Here is a 19525-nt window from a genome sequence, read left to right on the forward strand (position 1 = left end):
TTATCTCTTAGATAGTGTTTTATCATTTTTGTAACGGACTACTTCAATATTGTAACTAGTACAACTATTTGTAGATAAGTGATGAATCGTCATGAAGTAAAAGATTTTTGTTGTAATGCTAAAACAAAATAGTTGTACTATATATATGTTACACTATCACTCTTAAATTTTTACTCATATATAGAGTTAGGCGATGTGCATGGCGTGCGTATGAATATTATCATTCGTAATAATACGTAGCTGTTAATTGTTAATGGATAGCTAGGATAATACCCCATGTCTACAGAATTTCGGCATAGGTAGGTTACTCTAGCTGTGTTTCATTTGCGAGTGAAATATAAAAAATAGCCTATTTCTTTTCAACTCTTAAGCGAGACGCTCAGTGAGCCTACCAGTAGCTTTTATTAGAAAAAGCAAGAAACAAATGCGAACGTATATGAGCGACATTGATTCTTTAACAGTGTAGCTATGATCATAAAATATATACTATGATAATAACATAGTATATGATAAGAAGGTTACACCATTAACAATTAAAAAAAAAACAAGTGTGTTTTAGACCAAACGACTGAAGTAAAACTTCTTTAGCTCCTACTGTTATATACGAAACGTAACTCTTTCTCTTTTTTATCTCTATCACTAACTTATATTATTCTCTCAACTTCCGTTCGCCTCGCCTTATCACACTTTTCGTAACGCTCTCGTCGCGCATTTACCAGCTTACTCCCCTAGTCATGCGTGCGTAAAGAAGTTCTACTTCAAAAATATTACATTATTCCAAAGACTAAATTTTTTAGAATAAAATGTAAACAAAATATACAATAAAAAAAACTTTTTAAGTGTATACTCATAGCATGATGCATTACTTGTAGCGCGATTACCCAGTCAAGTACGCATAATTTAAAAATTATCTAATTTTACAAATTGCACGTCCTAGCTTCGTTCCGACCGCAGGTCCTAGGTCCTAGGTCATGTAATTAGCCACGTTCATATCCCTTCACCTGACCTTGCTAGTAAATTAGTGATGAGTACGTAAGGTGACCCCCATGAATCATGATTTATCTGCAGAGGTTAATATTATGTGGTAAATTATTATTTACATATGAGGGGAAATATTTATTTATTTTTTTATTTGTAATGAGGAATTTTGTAGTGTAAAATAAACTATTTTAAATAGAATATAATAAAATATTTTTTTAGTTATTAATTCATTTTATTTTCCGCTAGGAAATTGCAAAAAAAAAATTACGCTATGTTACTGTACCACAGTACGCTAATTTGGTAGTTAGGTACAGAAACTTATTAGTTTTTAGGACTACTAATTTCAATTCAAGTTGGCATAGCGGCTACAGTGGTGGTTGCGGATTTGATCCATACTAATGGCATAAATGTCTAGAGATAACATAGATGTTTGGCGTGGTATATGCATTTGTGCTAGGAATAAATCTTACTGACGCTTATTGAGTGTGAGGCGTTTACTATTCATATAAGAGTATGTACCTATGTCCTATGCCCAAAGGTTGTCTGGAAGATATCGCTCTTAGCGATAAGACCGCCTTTGTACATCTTTCTTTTCATGTATCACTTTTTTGTAATTTGTGGTGTACGATAAAGAGTATTTATTATTATTATTATTATTATTATTACCTAGGTACGTATATTAAATCATATTCTACACTTATAAGACTATAAGTTGTCGATATGCCTAATGTAAAATATTTAATATAATAAATAAAAAAATATGCTACGTTACTTTTTATGTATTTTTTTAACGATTTCAAGTTAATAATTATTTTTTTGCGTAAGTAAAGTAAGGGCCAATTTCATTGGTCACGTCATAAGGTGCTAATAAAATATCAAACACTTTGTCAGCAGTTCAGAGGTGAAACGGGCTTAAAAATGATCTTAGATCCTACTAATCAGCTTTGACTTTTAGTTCCACTGGTTGCAAATAGGACTATATCTGACAGAGAAAAAATTATGTATATTTGAATTGAGGATATGAAAAAAATATACAATTTTATCACTAGTAAATTTTACACTTCCTATTTATAGGGAAATACGAAATAAAATTGTGTTTTTTGTAATATGAGTAAATTGTTTTAAACAAAACGAACACACTAGCCTTAATCTACACTAAACTTACTGGCTTATTGATTGATGATGATAGGACTCATCATGATGACAGGATGATAGGAACTCTAATGTTGTTTATGAAGTTGATTCTACGAGAGTAAAGCCATAAGAATACTTCAAATGTGAATACTTCTTGTACCAATCTTCTAAGAAAAATGGACAAATAATTGATACGAATCTATGTATTTCCAGAAATCGACAATATTGCTATAAAATTATTAGCTATTGTGCGTTTTTGTTTTTAAGACATCGATTAAATCGATTTATATAGTTTTAATCTGTAAATAAAAATGCATTATTTATAAATATAGTTTTATTCGTTACCTTATATACATTACATGCACTTAAAAATAATAATTACAAATGATAATAACTAAGGATATACAATAATTGAGATATCGTTGTAACAGCTAATAACTATTTATTGACACATTAATCTTTACATATGAAATATATCACATAAAAATTTATGTTGTCCGTGAGTTGTAAAAATAAAAGAATTAAGTTTATTATACTATGCAGTTACAATGCGCATTTTCTGTTGTAAGTGCCATAGGAAGTCCAGCTTAAAATATAATTTAGACAATCTGTAATCAAATATAGTTCAAATGTATATACATAAAAAAATTTAGTACATTTATTTTAGTATACATTTTATTTAATATATTAACTAATAAACAGTAACTATTATATTATCCAACTATCAACAGATCAAATCAGCCCTCTGTCTTAATAACTCCAATCTCAATTCGTGTTCTCGAGCCGCTAATCTTAAGGCTGCTATACTGGAACTCCTTACATCTTCAGAAGGAGGAGGCAATGTTTCACTACCAGGGGAAATGGGAGGAGAAATGGAAGGGGCTGGCGATCGGGCAATTTCTGGCGACAGTTGGGATTGTTCGGGTGAAAGGCGAGGAAGTTCGGGTACGGTTAAATTAGCGAAGAGAGAGTGAAAATGCGCAGGGGAAGTCGCGTATAGTGGGGCTCCAAACAAAGGGGGCCGTGATAGTGGTGGTAGGTATTGTGCTCCGAATAGTGGTGAATTTGCGTACCTGTTGAAATAAAAAAATATAATTATTAATTAAATTTTAAATTCTATAAATTGTAAGTACTAACTTTATTTTGCGTAGTATTAATTAATCGTCGGCACGAAAAAATTACTTTAATAATTAATATTTTTTGAACTGTGTATTATTGTTACAAAATATAAAAAATGTTAGAATATATTCATTGCGTTCCCATTGTATTTTAGTATAAAAATTAAAGTAAATTTAAGTAATAAGAAATATTTTTTAGTACAATAAAGCTTGAGTAGATAAACTACTGGTACTTTCACTACTGTGACAATGTATGTACTCCCGTGCTATCCCGTCAAACCATTTTGTTACAAAAAAAGTCTAACATGGAATAAATAAATGTACATAAATACAATAGCTCTTATAATCTGTTCTTACCTAAATGAAGCCAAAGCACTATCAAACGGCTTCCTCAGTCCAAAACTGAGCTGTCCAAGCGAATGCGGCGGGACAGGTAGACTTGATGTAGGCAGCGGTTGCCCTCCGTTCAAATACCCGCTGTACGGGTGAGCGTGTGGCCCCACCTTTTCTTGCTTCCTCCACTTCGCACGCCGGTTTTGGAACCATACCTTGTTGACAACAGAATATTTGAATTTAGATAGTAATAATTGAGTAGTTAATGATTTTAGCGAGTTTTTTTTTAAAGTTATTATTATGTAATAGTAAAAGTTGAACTTTTCTCTAAGTTTCACTGTATCATCATTCGTTAGAGTAATGAAAGCGATCCTTATATTATACAGTAGATTTCTTTGCGAAAATAACTTTCGCTATTATATAAAACAAAAAATACCTTACAAGTCACACATGATTTGGTAAAAACTTGTAGTTCAGTTTTGCAAAAATACTTAAAGCAGTTTTATCTCAGGAATTTCTGATTTAATAGTGTCGAATAAGTCATTAATAAAAGTTTTAAAATACAAATTGGAACGTAATCGAAAACGTTACTCAATTTATTACAGCTAATGGCTCCTTCATACCTACATAGATTACTTGTCAGTAGTCGGTACATAACCAGAGCTTGCCAATTTAATTTAGCAATTCTGGGCTAATAATGTTTATAATATTGTATACGAAATTATGTATTGGAATCCAGTCAGTAAAACCGTATCAATTAAGCCATAAATATAAATGTGACAGAATGGGTAAGCCAGTTTTTGTCAAGCAAATGTACATAGTTGTAACGCTTATGACCTTACGCTTGTAAACTGTTTGATGATATTATTGTTACATTTAAAACCGACAGTTTATAATGTGTCCATTATTCAATTATAAGTTTTTCTAATAAAATATGGATATACCTACCATGTTACGTTAACATTATAGTGTTTAAAACGCATCTATTGAAAATAGCTCAAAATAGTATAAATTTTATAATTGCAATAGACAGATTAGTAACAAAACATATTAAATCAAAATCAAAAATTTTGAGTCAAATCAAATAAAAGTTCAAAGACAATTTTTAACCGACTTAAAATAAGGAGGAGATTTCTCAATTCGACCGTATATATACATATTTTTTATGTGTATTCGCAGATAACTTCGTTGTTTGTGAACCGATTTTTATAATTCTTATTTTGTTGGAAAGGAGATATCTCAAGTATGGTATCATAATAAGAAAACCAGGATCTGATGATTTCAAACTTTATTTATTGCAAAATAAACTATCTGTGTAATACTCAGTCAGTACATCAATGTGCAAATTTTCTAATATTTCTTTACAAAGCTTAGTTAAAGTGGTCGTAATCAAGACTGTCTTCGGTCTCAATTAAGGTATACTAATAATTCTATGGCACTGCGTGATAGCTTTGCAATATTTTTTATATTATTCTTTGAGATAAACTCAGTATCAATAAGTTAACATAATTAGGACCGTATACGGAATCTCTAAAGGCGTTCAAAGCAAGTCCAATTATAAATGTACATGTTGATTTATAGGTTACTTGTAACACGTAATATAGTTGGTGGTATATTTACGATAATGGCTGTGTGGGTAAAAAAACAATAAATATTAATTGGTGATGACGAAGGAAATTAAAATTTAACTGTCGATAAATTAATATTAAATAGTTGTTTTATATAATATATATCATTATAACTATATTTATTTATCAAATTGATAATGATAGTTGTATGTATTAAATTAATATATAAACGCTACGTTTCACTCCAACATTTTTGTATTAAAATTCAAAAAAAGAAATCTGCTATTTCAAAATAACTTTAAAAAAATTATTATACACATTTTAAAGTTTACGTTGAAAGTTTTTATCAGAAAAAAATATAAATTTAAAATAAAAGATGGAATTATGAGGATGTCTTTAAGACCTTGGATTGGGAAGGACGAGGCATCAACGTCAATGGCAAATAAATCTCTCACCTTCGTGTCGCAGACGATATCGTTATTTTTGCGGAGACGTTGAATGAACTAGTCGGCTTGTCCTCCCGACAAGTCGGTCTCGGTATGAATTTGGACAAAACTAAAGTTATGTCTAATAACCAAGTCATACCGAGACCGGTTTCAGTCGATGGTTACCTTCTCGAAGTTGTTCAGGGTTATGTTTACTTAGGCCATACCATCCAATTAAGCCGCAATAACTTCAAGAAGGAGGCCGATAGGAGGATTCGGTTGGGCTGGGCGGTGTTTGTTAGGCTTCATCGAGTCTTTACTTCGAAGATTCCGCAATATTTGAAGACAAAAGACCGAGAAATACGTCCTGTTTGTGCTAACATACGGAGCCGAGACGTGGACACTGACGAAGGGACTGGTCCACAAGTTTAAAGTCACTCAATGTGCAATGGAACGGGCTATGATTGGGGTTTCTCTCAAAGATAGGATTAGAACTGAGACTATCCGCGAGAGATCGAAAGTAACCGGCATAGCCCACAGAATTAGCAAGTTGAAGTGGCAGTGGACTTGTCACAGATGGCCGTTGGAGGAGACGTGTCCTGGAGTGGAGACGTCTTGGCAAACGCAGTGTAGGATGCCCTTCGGCCCGCTGGACCGACGATCTACATAAGATTGCCGGTGTAGGCTAGATCAGGATTGCGGAAGACCAGGTTGTCTGGCGCGAACTTAGGGAGGCCTATATCCAGCAGTAAACTGCGATAGGCTAATGTGTGTACGTAATGGAATTAACAAAATTAGCCTTTCTATTGTACAGAACAGATTAAAAATACATTTTTAACCTGTGTAAGTAATATTGCTCCAATCCTACATAGAAATATAAATGATAAAGTCTTAATGAGGTCTAGCTTTACAGTGAAACTACGAGCTGATGTCTGTAGAATTATATAGATTGATTGATTGACATTTTTGTGTTAGCAAGTTTGTTGAATCTTTATATAGTATGAAATGTGCTTTAGTACTGGGTTTTGTAGATACATTTTAAATAAATTAATGGATTTTCATTTAAGTATCATTTAACTACATATATAGTTATGCACGAATATGTATAATGTAAATAATTGTGTGTGTGTGTGTGTGTGTGTTTTTTTATGACGAATGTATAGACAAGTTTATATTTTAAAGTTATTTGCACTGTTTGCGTTTATGATGCCAACGTTTCTACATAGACCAGCGTATTGTCTGTAAGTAATCTACCAACCGCCTTTACGCTTCGTTTGTAAGGCTTGGTTTCATTTTTTTATAAACATCTTAGTGTGTGTTAAATTTTGAACAAACAAAAAATAAATAAATTAACAAAATTATATCTACTTTAAGTACTTAATGATTTCCATGAATAGAATAAAGAAACTATTGTCATCTAATCCTTCCCCCGTTCGTACAAGCAGATTAAGCAACCGTTCTTTGAAGAGATTCCTAGAATTTAAGCTTATTCTTTCAAGCCGCTTATTGGTGTATCTAGGAAGCGTTATCTAAGAAGTTCTGACTTACTTAAATCTTATCCTTTGCCGCCAAAGAGGCGATCAATAAAAAAAAATTAAAGCTCAGTAGCTCAGATTTGAACCTGGAATGTATTTTTTTTAATGTAACAATATCTCTATTTTCTATTATACAATTTCTTTCAGTCTTGCAAAAATTAAAAATTTCGTTTTAATCCCGTAAAACGAGCAGGATGTTTAATGTGTGCTACCTCTAATATCTCTCTCGCTAATTTTTATATTATTATATTATGTGATTTTTATATTTTTATATTATATTATTCTAGGACCTATTTATTTTATTTTATTTTATTTAATGGTTTACCAACAGATATACATCAAATATAGTATTAAGAGTACAGTATATAAAAATCGTCATGTTAGGATGTAGATCCAATTACAGGCAAACACAGCTTCCTCATTTAGTCATTAAGTCAAAATAATGAAAGCGAGAGAATAATAATTATAGGATAAGTTTAGAGAATAATTTTTTAGGTTAAGTTACGAGCGTTAAAATGTTTGACTAATTTTCTATATGCGCCAAAACTACTGTGAAATATGTCTATCTTTGTTTTTTGATAAAAAACGTTATGATCCCGACAGATTCTCGGCAACAAGCTATTGAAGCCCAAGTTGGTTCTATATCCTTTGACATACAATGGCTTAAAGTTAACAATCCTAGAGTTACGCCTTGGAACAACAAAACCAATCCGAGACAACAGTCGTGGACAGTCCAATAGGCCTCTAGAAATCTTGTACAACAAGATTTGGTCAGATATCCAACGGCGATCGACCAATGTGGTGATGTTAAAGTGTTTTAACCGATCCTCATAGGAATGCAGTTCTCTTATTTTTCCTTGGTGAACCGCAAGGTAGAAAAGAAATCTCTTCTGTATACACTCAATTCGACCAATATGACAATGGTAGTGCGGGTTCCAAACACTAGAACAATATTCTAAGATGGAACGAACTAGGGCATTATAGGTGCATTTTAGAGCAGATATACTTTTAAAGTTCTTACAGTTTCTCCATATAAACCCTAGCATCTTAAAGGACCTGGAGACTATAGAATCAATGTGAGCAGTGAAGGATAACTTTTTATCTAGTATTACTCCTAAATCCCGAATTTGATCGACTACGTCTAAATAATCATTTTGGACATGGTATTTTGTTAAAATAGGTTTGCGTTGTTTAGTGAATGTAATATGCTTGCACTTTTGAATATTAAGGGGTAATTTATTATTTAATGTCCAGTCAGAAATACGACTCAAGTCCTCTTGAAGCAAATCAGCGTCAGATGCACATTTAATCGTTTTAAAAATTTTAAGATCATCCGCGAATAAAGAGAAATTTGAGTGGCGAATTTCATTTGCCAAATCGTTTATAAATAACAAGAAAAGAATAGGACCTAAATGTGAGCCCTGTGGAACACCAGATGTTATTTCAAATTCCTTAGATTCATAGCCACAAACCACAACTTTTTGGAACCTAGGTGACAGATATGATGAAAACCATTTTAGTAAGTTTCCATGGATGCCCCCATGGCTTAATTTGTTCAGAAGTAAAGAATGGTCTACCCTATCAAAAGCCTTACTAATATCAGCGTAAATGGCATCAATTTGTTCACCTCTGTCGATGGCTTCTGTAACTTCAGTCACGTATGTGGCGAGATTAGTCATCGTGGACATTTTATCACGAAACCCATGTTGTTCCGACACTAATATAGGTTTAAGATGATTGGTTAAAATTGGACACACAACTGACTCTAACAACTTACCGAAAATGGGTAAAAGTGAAATAGGCCTGTAGTTTTGAATATTATTAGCATCCCCACCTTTCGGGATTGGAGAGACATTAGCTTTCTTCCATGTTAAAGGAAAAATTCCACTGTAGAGGGATTTGTTAAAAATAATGCTTAGGGGCCGGGAAAGACTTGACGCACAGTTTACAACAAAAATAGCCGGAATATGATCCGGGCCAGAGCTTTTATTTTTATTTATTTTTTTTATTAATTTTTCGATTGCATCTTGTTTGATGGTAACATCACAAATGCAACGACAAGGGGCGTTATGCGGATTATTTATATCTGTGTGTAAATTTGCAGTACTTAAGGTAGACGGCACTCTTGTGATTCTGTAAACCTGTGAGAATTGATCAGCGAAAGCGTCACAAATAGAAACGGGAGATGAATATGTGGTTCCATTTAAATGCATTTCGGATGGTATTCGGCCCCTTGATTTACGTTTAGATGTTATAAAGGACCAAAATGCCTTAATGTTATTATTATTAATAGAATTTTCAATATTTTCCAAATATATGGAATACGATATTTTAATCTGATTATGACATCTGGACCTGGCCAATGAAAATTCGTATCCGTCAATAGGGTTCTTATACTTTTTGTACCTTTTGCGAAGTTTTTCCTTTTCTTTCAACAAATTTATTAAGTTTTTATTGTACCAAATTGGATACTGTCCACGTCTGCTGGCTCGTACCTTTGGAACATGTTTGCTAATAATATCATTCAGTATAGAGTAAAACATCACAACCATTTCGTCGACAGTGTCAGCGTTCTCCAATGTATCCTCCCAATGTATGTCGCCTATCTCTTTATTTATGGATATATAGTTAGCTTTATAAAAATTATACTTAGTTACGTATTTTTTCTCTAAATAATGTGAAATCGGAAAGTCAATACTAATATTTAAAGGGGGATGAAATTTATCCACGTTAGACAAAGGTACAGGAGAGAGTTCTGTTTTCACGCATGACATATTACTTAGTATTAGGTCTAAAATTTTACTATCATCATTCAAAATAGCATTAAACTGCTGTAGGTTATGTAAGGCCAAAAAGTCGAGAAAACACTGAGTAAGACTTGTAGACACACAATTGGGTATAGTACAGGTATAGTCAAATTGATCAGGAATTAAGTTCCAAGAAATTTGACCAATATTAAAATCACCAACCACCAATATATCAGAGTTGTCAATTTGAGAAATAGCATTACTGATACAATCCAATTGATTTTCCAGACGAACTAGAGACAAAGGTGGAGGCAAATATACAGCGCAAACAAATAAGCTCTTCGATATTCGATCGTCAGCGGAACGAGATGTTATTTTTATCCATAAGTCCTCGTTGTTACTTTCATAACATAAAAGTCTAGAACATTCGAGTCCTTTTCTTACAGCTATCAGTACTCCTCCACCATCAGATTTAGCACTATTAGTATTACATCGATCTCTTCGGTATATTACATAATTGGAGTTTAAAATCTCGGCATCAAAAATATTATCATTCAGCCATGTTTCACTGAGAATAATTAAATCATAACTACAATTAAGGCTAGCTATATATAATTGCTCCAACTTACCACGTATACTCCTCGAGTTCTGGTAATAAATATTAAATTTATACATTTTTACTTATAAAAAGCTAAATACTATTGAAATAGTTACGGAGAAAAGAGAAGAATTTAAAACTACTTATTAATTAAGTTTTTCAGAGTTTCGGTATTTTTTACCCACACCGCTGCCGACGAATCGTCTTTCCTTAACATTACTCGTCCATTACGAACCCAAACGTATTTGTACTGGTTGTCCTTTTTAAATATGCGAGCTTGGGCGTGCAGTGCACGGTTGTTCGGTGACAGGTGCTCCATAAGATAAATTGGTTGTTTGTCACCCCCAATACCCAGATCAGAACTACTTAACTTATTAGATGGATTAAGTTTGTTGTACTTGTAATAAGCAGCAAGCACACTATCTCGAGCCCTTGGTGAGGCTAGTTTCACAATAGTTGATCTAGGTCTAGTAGACTTTGTGTTGATTCTTGATACCCTTGAACAGGCTAATATCTCTCTCTCTTCAATAGGACACCCGACCACTTTAGTGAGCTGTAGTATTGAATTAACCAAGTTCTCATTCGAATGTTCAGGGATACAATGTACTTCAATATTGCTTTCTCGTGCACGTTGTTCCATTAGAGACATTTTAGTGTTAAGCTCGATGACATTTTCACGAAGATGTGCATTTTCAGCTCGCAGTCCAATTGTTTCAGACCGGAGTTCTGAAAGTTCTTTGTTAATCTCATCAAACTTGGAAGACATAAATTCCACTGATTTAGTCAGCTCAGAAATTAATTTCATATCTTTACGTAAGCTTTCAAAATCCTCCTTAAAACGTTTACCGATTGAATCAGCTATTAGTTTGTCTATTTTTGCAAACATAGAAACTTCAAACTGAGCCAAACGTTCATCAAAAATGTGAAATGATGATGAGGCACTTGGAACGTGGTCTATTTCCGAAACATTTTCAAGAACTTCCTTTACTGGCGTTTCACTGTTATCGCCATTTCTGCGCGGTTGCTTGCATTCAGGACACTTCCAGGAAGATTTCGCCCTCGTTGTTATTTTAGAGAAGTTTTCTTTATTATAATTCACGCATGTATAGTGATAGTTGCGCGAGCAATGAGAACATGTCAACCTTTCAGTGACGCTAATTAATTGGCTACACGCACTACAAGAACTCATGGCTAAACTTTCACAGCGACAAAGGCTCACAGTTGTTTTACTACACTAATAAATGCTCACAGTTATTTTACTACACTAATAAATGCTCAATACACTGTCATTTGTCTTTGAGGGTAGGTTCTAAAAATATTATAATTTGTTGTAAACACAATAAGTTTTATGTTATTTTTCACCTTAATAACGTCGTTAATAAGTAGCACTGGCACTAGTTTTCAATTTCTTAAGTGCTTATTAAAGAGTTATAAATAAACTCAAAAACTTTAATAACTTTAAACTCGTAAAATAGATTTAAATATACGGAGGAAAACATAGATCTGAATTTGACACTGACACACTATTACTACTATTTATATTGTAATTTTTAAATAACCACACAAATTGTAGGAATATTCTAATCAATTCTGTGATATAAAAACTGTATTTAATTTCATTGACGAAGGTAATACAAAATACAAAGAAATAATTGAACAAATATTTAAATATACTAATATACGCAATTAATGCATGAAATAACCAACATTACAAGTGCATTTGTCAAATTAAATCTGACTCATAGACCGCAATGCAGTACTCGTGCATCATTACGTATTATCAAATAATCTTTACTTACGAAGGTTTGTATTTTTACGACATTAATTTTATACAAACATTTTTTATATATGTATATGTAATTATCCTCTATCGTGTATATAATTACTTTAATATTACTTATATCTAATATTTTAAAATATAATATATTATTCTCTTATACTAGCCACCTCTAACCGTCTTAATTTTTTTTACGATAAGTAATCACCAACGTATTATATACTGAAACCTTCTCCGAAACAAACTGCATCTTATTGTATAAGTATAATTTCGATCGGTTCAGTAGTTTTCGCAGTATAACCGAACAAAAACCAGCTCTCCATTTATTGTTATAATTTTTTTTTACACAATAAGTACTCACGAACATATCATATGCAAAACCTTCTCCGAAACACGTTGCATCTTATGGTATAAGTATTATTTTGATCGGGTTTAAAAATATTTTTTTTTGTAAGCAAGTTAATGTTTGTTTTATAGGTAACAGCCGACTAGTATAGCTACATTTTTTTCGATAAATACATATTAGATGTTCGACTTCTAACTGTTCTGTCAAATGGAGGGTTCTGTAGGTGTAATAGATGATATTTTTCAAATTTTACTTTGTCTATACGAGCTGCTCTGACAAGGTACTTCTGCATAAACGTCCAATATTATTTTTCATTGCCCTAAAAACTAATGAAACGAATTACTTTTCTCGTAGAATGTTTTCATTGTAAATTATTTTAGTATTAGATAGCGCATTTATCGAGGAAGACTATAGGCTATATTTCAATCATCACGTTAAGATCAATAGGAGCAGAGCACTAACGAAGAATGTTTCAAAATCGGGTTTTTTATTAAAGTAACTATTCAACGCGGACAAAGTCGCGGACTATAGCTATATATGGGCGGCGATTAAAGGCTTCCAATAGTGCCAAAATAGTATTGAATTCATCAATGTCAATGTAACATAATTCGTGTTTTTTAAAAATATCTATGCATTTACATACTTACATCAGGTACTGTTATGAGCAACCGATGTATAAAGCCCTAAGTACTTATTCGCAATCATCAGTACAGTCTGTGTGGGAACGCCCTTAATGAAGACGTGAGAAAAATAATAACGTACGTCATGAATAATCAGTCGTGATAGGATTTCTTTTTGTTGCTTGCAATTGATCGTTATTGGATTTCTTTATTTATCAACAATGACATGTCCACAGTCATTACGCATTCGCTACGAACAATAAATAGATTTTTTACCATTGATAATGTTGTACGTGGTTTTTGTAATTGATGTAATATCGATTTTTCCGTTAAATAAATAATCAGTATTACAACTAATGTTTTTGAAATTTAGTTTTTTAATATGAAGATGTGTCAAAAAATTAAGAGCTTAAAAAGAGGTTAAAAAGAAGATTTTTTTTAATACTTTTAAATACAATTCCATCCAAAGATCAAAAGCAGTGTTCATAAATAATAATCAAACCAATCGTTTTCTTTATAAGATTTATGTAAGAGAGATATCGTATATCTTTATAATACGCGCTAAAAAGTGGAAGGTAACACATGACGGATCTACGTCGGATGAATCAAAGGATTTGAGATTAGTTTTTGCTGAACCTATAATGGACTTAATTGTCCCATGAAGGTCTTACGACATATTGTCACGTATCGCCACGACGTTATGACTTTTTCAACTCCTCATTACATCGAGCAATAATATTGAATGGTGACTGCAAACACGGATATCAAAAGGTACCGATATTTTTTTTCCTTAATTATCAAAATAATGCGTTTTATTTCCTTATCGCATAAATTGATTGAATAATATTCGTATTCATTTATCCACAACAAAATTATAACAGTTACAGTGTGATTATACAAGTATTCTTGGTAAGACAAGTCTTTAGTTTCTGTTACAAATTAATATTTTCAAAGCATTGTAAAGTAACAGAGATTTTGATGTTTTTAGATGAGACGAGATTGATAAAAAAAAATTGTACCTAATTGTACCTGTTCGATTCCCGATCGGGATAGATATTTGTATTTTTACAAATATTCCTATTCGGTTTGAATATCTGTCCGTGGTGGAGAAACCTGTGCCTCGGAGAGCACGTTAAGTTGTCGGTCTCGGTTGATATTAAAAATTAAGTGAACTAATAAGCTTCGATCTTTGTACTAGATGGAGAAGGAGGCCCAGCAGTGGGATGGTTCAGGCTAATTCGTACCGTTTAATAGTTTAAAAGACTCTTACCTGTATTCTAGCTTCCGTAAGACCGATCTTTAAGGCTAACTCCTCTCTAAAACAAAAAAATATTATGATATCTTTATCCTTTTGATTTTTTTATTTTACATTACATACGTGGTTGTCATTAATATATATTTGTATACTAAAGAAAACAATGGTAAAAAAGTACTAAGCGAGAAAACAACAAAATGATTACATTCCAAAGAAATCCATCAAGAATGAATGAATGAATGAATGACATCAAGGGTTATAAATAAAAATGAACCGCGGAAATGTACGCACATCTTTCGAACTTATTGCTCCAAATTTGCTAATATTTTTTTTTATTTACGTTCGTTACTATCAGGGCAACGTTTTTGTTACTTAAAATATAAAAAAGCTATATATACATAGTCAGCTAGTAATTTATAATTTAAATACATATTCTTATTTTGCTGTACCTGGTAAAAACATCAGGGTAATGCGTTCTTCCAAATGCTTTCTCTAATTCATCAAGTTGATAGCTTGTGAAGGTAGTTCTATAACGTCTCTGCTTCCTTCTGGGGATGTCTTCGTCATCTAATCCACTGCCGGAGCCAGGACGTTCAGAATCGTGAAGAGGCAGGTCAGGGGTGGTTGAGGAACCAGTGTCTGATACTCCCATTTTTGAAAAGATTACTTATGTTTGTGATAATATATGGAAAAGTAGTATAATTTTTTATCTGTAACAAAATTTTTATGTTTAAAAAACTTTATTTCTCACCAGAATTATATTTCACTCACTGACAAACAAAGTAAACAATTGCAATAATAATAAGGGTAAAATGCGACTTGAGCTTCACAATCCATATATAAATGCCGGTAGTTTGCAAAACAAATATAATGTTACTAAAACATGGATGTTCAATGATCAAAACTAGATGCGACACTGTATGGTTTTGAAAATTTATTTTTATTTAACCTTCCGTGCACTAGGTGGGGTGTGACACACCCCAGTCCTCGATAATTCAAAATTATTTGAAAACTATAAAAGCGCGGCAGTACATGTTCTGAGTAGCTGGAGATGCGATGTTGCCGCTTCGATTAGCGCATTTACGTTAGTCCGGTGACTGCCGCCAAGCTAGTTACGCGCGTTTTAAGTGCGCATGGGCATCACATACCCCACCTCGTTCAGCGCGTCGTTATAAAGGTATGTTGCATAATTGAAGATTTTTGGTTTTTTATTACTTGTTTAAGTGTCTTTCATTGGTATTAATTGTTACAGATTTCAATTTATAAAAGAATATGTCTAAATTGACAGACTCAGATATATTAAGAGCACTTTTAGATGAAACAAATGAGTTTGAGTCACAAAATGAGAATTTTGAGGAAGAATCTGAAAATGACTCCGATCATTTGAGCATCCAAAGTGATACAAATAGCGAATTTGAAGCTGAGTTGCCTTGTTCAGAGTCGGGCAGTGATGACGATATACCACTTTCGGAACTACGCCAAAATAGAACTTCATATTATACAGGTAAAGATGGAGTTACAAAATGGCAAAAAGAGCAATACAGAAGTAATATTCGGAGTAGAACTGAAAATATTATAACTCATTTACCCGGTGTGAAAACGGTTGCTAGAAACAAGATGTCACCTCTTCAGTGTTTTGAGTTGTTTATCACTGACGAAATGATTGACGTGATTGTGAATTGTACGAATGAAAAAATACGCATGCAAACTATTAGTGATCATGAAAAACTTGAAACCACAAAGGAGGAGATGAAAGCTCTTTTCGGGTTACTCTTTATATCAGGTTTAGTACGTTCTGGTCGTCAAAGTACAATAGATTTATGGTCCACTGATGGCACTGGGATGGACATTTTTCGCGATACAATGAGTCGAAATAGATTTGGTTTTTTATTGAACAACCTAAGATTTGATAGTACAGCCACAAGAAGTGAGAGAATTCAGACAGATCGATTAGCTCCAATAAGAAATATTTTTGTACTTTTTATAAAAAAATGTCAAGATGCTTATATTCCGCATGAAAATCTCACAATAGATGAAGAACTGGTTGCTTTTAGGGGAAGATGTTCTTTCCGTCAATATATACCTTCAAAACCTGCTAAATATGGTATAAAAATTTATTCTTTGGTTGACAGCAAGACATTTTATACTTTGAACATGGAAATATATTGCGGAAAACAGCCTGAAAATAGTCCTTTTGCTGTAAGTAACAAGCCTTATGATCTGGTGGATCGATTGGTACAATGCGTATCACGATCATCCCGGAATGTTACCATGGATAACTTTTTTACCAGTTATGAAACTACAGAAAATTTACTAAAAAATCATAAGCTTACGGTAGTTGGAACTTTACGCGCTAATAAAACTTGTATTCCGCCAGTTTTCAAGAAAAATCGTGAAGTAAATTCATCAATGTTCGGATTTCAAAAAGATATTACCATAGTATCTTACGTTCCAAGGCCACGTAAAATGGTATATCTGATGTCTTCATTACATCATGACAAAGAAATTGATTCTGCAACTGGAAACAAACAAAAACCTGCTGTGATAACGTTTTATAATCACACCAAAAGCGGTGTTGATATGGTTGACAAGTTAAGTAGAACTTATGATGTATCACGGAATTCTAAACGTTGGCCACTGACGATATTTTTTGCTTTACTCAACCATGCCGGAATAAATGGTATGATTATACATATGTTCAACAACGGAATAGAGAAAAATAAAACAAATTTAAGAGGAAAGTTCATTCGTGAATTAGGCATTTCTTTAGTAAAAGAACACTTGAATACAAGAAGACAAAATCAAAAACTTCCAAAAGACCTGCGTACCAGAATATCTAGATATTTTGGGAATCCATCTGAAAATTTATCAGAGCCTCCTGCAAAAAAGCCCAATACGATGCAGAGGTGTTCAAAATGTCCTCGAAAAAAAGATAGAAAAACCAAATACTCGTGTAAAAAATGTTACACGCCAATATGTATGGAGCATGCTGATTTTTTTTGTCAAGAGTGCGGCAATTTTGATACCAATGATCTCAATTAAAATTAATGTTTATTACGTTTATTTCTAGTTTAGTTCGTAGTATATTAATTGTTGATTCCTAAATTTAAAGAATTGTGATAATTTACATGTGCCATTTTAAATTAGTGTATAGGGAAAAAAAGTTGTTTTCTTAAAGTTAAAAAAAGTTGTGTTTTTGTTCTTTTATTGATAAAACTAATAAAAATAATAAATTACTTCGTTTTTTCATTTAAACCTACTGATTACAATATACAAATATTATTCCATAAACAAAACACTCAAATAATTAAAACATACTAGTTTTATGACATCTTACATTTTTGGGTATGTCACACCCCACCTAGTGCAGGGCAGGCTTTTTAGTCACCTGGTGCACGGAAGGTTAAATATTTAAACACATTTATGTACATTTGCAATTCCTGGTATTCTTCTTGTATTAGTTGTATTATTTTAATATTAATTTTGTATAATTATTTTTTTTATTTGCAAACATTTACAAAATTTTAAAACATTTAAGTTTATACTTGATTGAGAATAAAAATCTGTTGTAGACGTTTGAAGCCAGCTATGGTTCGGATAGATTTGACATGATCTAGTAATTTGTTGTACAATACAATAATTTGTATTGTTTGCCATAACTGGTTCAATGTGGCCGAGGGACTATTAGACGCTTTTTTGATGGGTGAAATCTGGTGCGTTCGCGTCACCGACATGTTTATAGCTATACAGCTGACGTATAAGTGAAATCGAATGGATTTAGTGTAAAGTTCAATGTGTATATACTAGAGATGCCACGAATAGTAATTTTGCCGAATACCGAATACCGAATGTTCGGCGAGGCTCTTGGCCGAAGCGCCGAACATTCGGCAGCCGAATATTCGGCCACACTTAGTACTTTTCGCGGGCGACAAGACACAACTCGTCACCGTACGAGTTTAAACTTGCATCGCTAAAGTACCTAATACGTTCAGTAGGCGCGGGCGGTTTTGTTTCATATTTTCATGTGTGTACTAAAATATAACATTTAACGTGATTGATTACCATAACAAATATCAGCGTTTGTTCGAAAAAAGCAAAATGAATCAATTTAATAAGAAATCTCCTATTTGGAACTATTATAAAATTTATAGTGAAGACAATAAACTGGCAGTTTGTTTGTTGTGTTTGTTTCTTACCACTGGTAGATTTTAAATATTAATTTGTTTGTTCTTTTTTGGTTAAATAAATATCTTTGTGAGTATTATTTTGAGTTTTTTCATAATTTATTTGGTAATACTTTCTGTATTTTATCATAAATAAGGAAGTGAATCTGTTTATCATGATTTCACGCGCAAACTGCTGAACCGATTTAAATGAAATTTGGTACACAGATACTCTAGAGCCTTAGAAAGGACATGGGCTATAATTTACGCGAAGTCGCGGAAAAACAGTTAGTAAGTAATAAAAAAATTGCTATTCGGTATTCGGCCAAATGGTTAACCATATTCGGCCGAATACCGAATAGCGAAAAAAAGAGGCCGAATAGCCGAATACCGAATAATTGCCGAATATTCGTGGCATCTCTAGTATATACTATATGTATATTTGAAATAACGTTTTCGTTTGATTATTATATGAATTGTTTAATTTTAAATCACTATGAAATTTCAAATTTTAATACTAAAAACTATGAGTTTTGACTTCTATCGGCAGTTTCTATATTTGCCATTTTTTTTTTAAATCTAATTTATTCTTAATTTTATTCTCATAATGGTCGCTGTTAACAAGTTAGATTTTTGCCAAAAGTCATACTGCTTTTTATAAAATAAATTTATTGAATGTCAGATCGATTCCAAACGAGAATGAAGTATTCTTCTCTTTAAAAAAATTAAGGCGTCGGGAGTGCTGGTATTAGCTGATAATTACAAGAGTTAGAGTTAATACAGATTTGTAAATTGGGTTAGCTTTTGCGATTTTTAATGCATTAGGAAAAATCCCTTTCTCGAAACAGTCTTTTATACACTTACTAAGAGTATTTGTTAAGTTATTATGTGTAAATCGTTTGTGATATTTATATTGAAAATCCCA

General features: G+C 32.5%; 2 protein-coding genes across 2 annotated transcripts; one reads left to right on the forward strand and one right to left on the reverse strand.

Moving 5' to 3' along the window:
• Positions 1-2434: 2434 nt before the first annotated feature.
• LOC123669095 (homeobox protein aristaless-like) lies at positions 2435-15089 on the reverse strand. The gene is made up of 4 exons (XM_045602731.1): positions 14887-15089; positions 14453-14498; positions 3591-3781; positions 2435-3188 (listed from the first exon to the last, which is right to left on the reverse strand). The coding sequence occupies exons 1-4, from the start codon at positions 15087-15089 to the stop codon at positions 2840-2842; spliced, it is 789 nt and encodes a 262-aa protein (XP_045458687.1). The 3' UTR covers positions 2435-2839.
• Positions 15090-15397: 308 nt separating this feature from the next.
• LOC123669714 (piggyBac transposable element-derived protein 4-like) lies at positions 15398-17479 on the forward strand. Its single transcript, XM_045603305.1, has 2 exons — positions 15398-15614; positions 15690-17479. The coding sequence occupies exon 2, from the start codon at positions 15710-15712 to the stop codon at positions 17477-17479; it is 1770 nt and encodes a 589-aa protein (XP_045459261.1). The 5' UTR covers positions 15398-15614; positions 15690-15709.
• The last annotated feature ends 2046 nt before the right edge of the window (positions 17480-19525 follow it).

This window comes from Melitaea cinxia, chromosome 3 (assembly GCF_905220565.1).
Source record: "Melitaea cinxia chromosome 3, ilMelCinx1.1, whole genome shotgun sequence".
Classification (NCBI taxonomy): domain Eukaryota; kingdom Metazoa; phylum Arthropoda; class Insecta; order Lepidoptera; family Nymphalidae; genus Melitaea; species Melitaea cinxia.

Bases quoted from the DNA above. Each gene is read 5' to 3' on its own strand.
- LOC123669095 (XM_045602731.1), bottom strand. From the start codon at position 15,089: ATGGGAGTATCAGACACTGGTTCCTCAACCACCCCTGACCTGCCTCTT. The intron at 14,499-14,886 runs GTACAGCAAAAT...TTTTTGTTTTAG, and splicing joins TACCCTGATGTTTTTACCAG to AGAGGAGTTAGCCTTAAAGA. The intron at 3,189-3,590 runs GTAAGAACAGAT...TTATTTCAACAG, and splicing joins AGTGCTTTGGCTTCATTTAG to GTACGCAAATTCACCACTAT.
- LOC123669714 (XM_045603305.1), top strand. From the start codon at position 15,710: ATGTCTAAATTGACAGACTCAGATATATTAAGAGCACTTTTAGATGAA.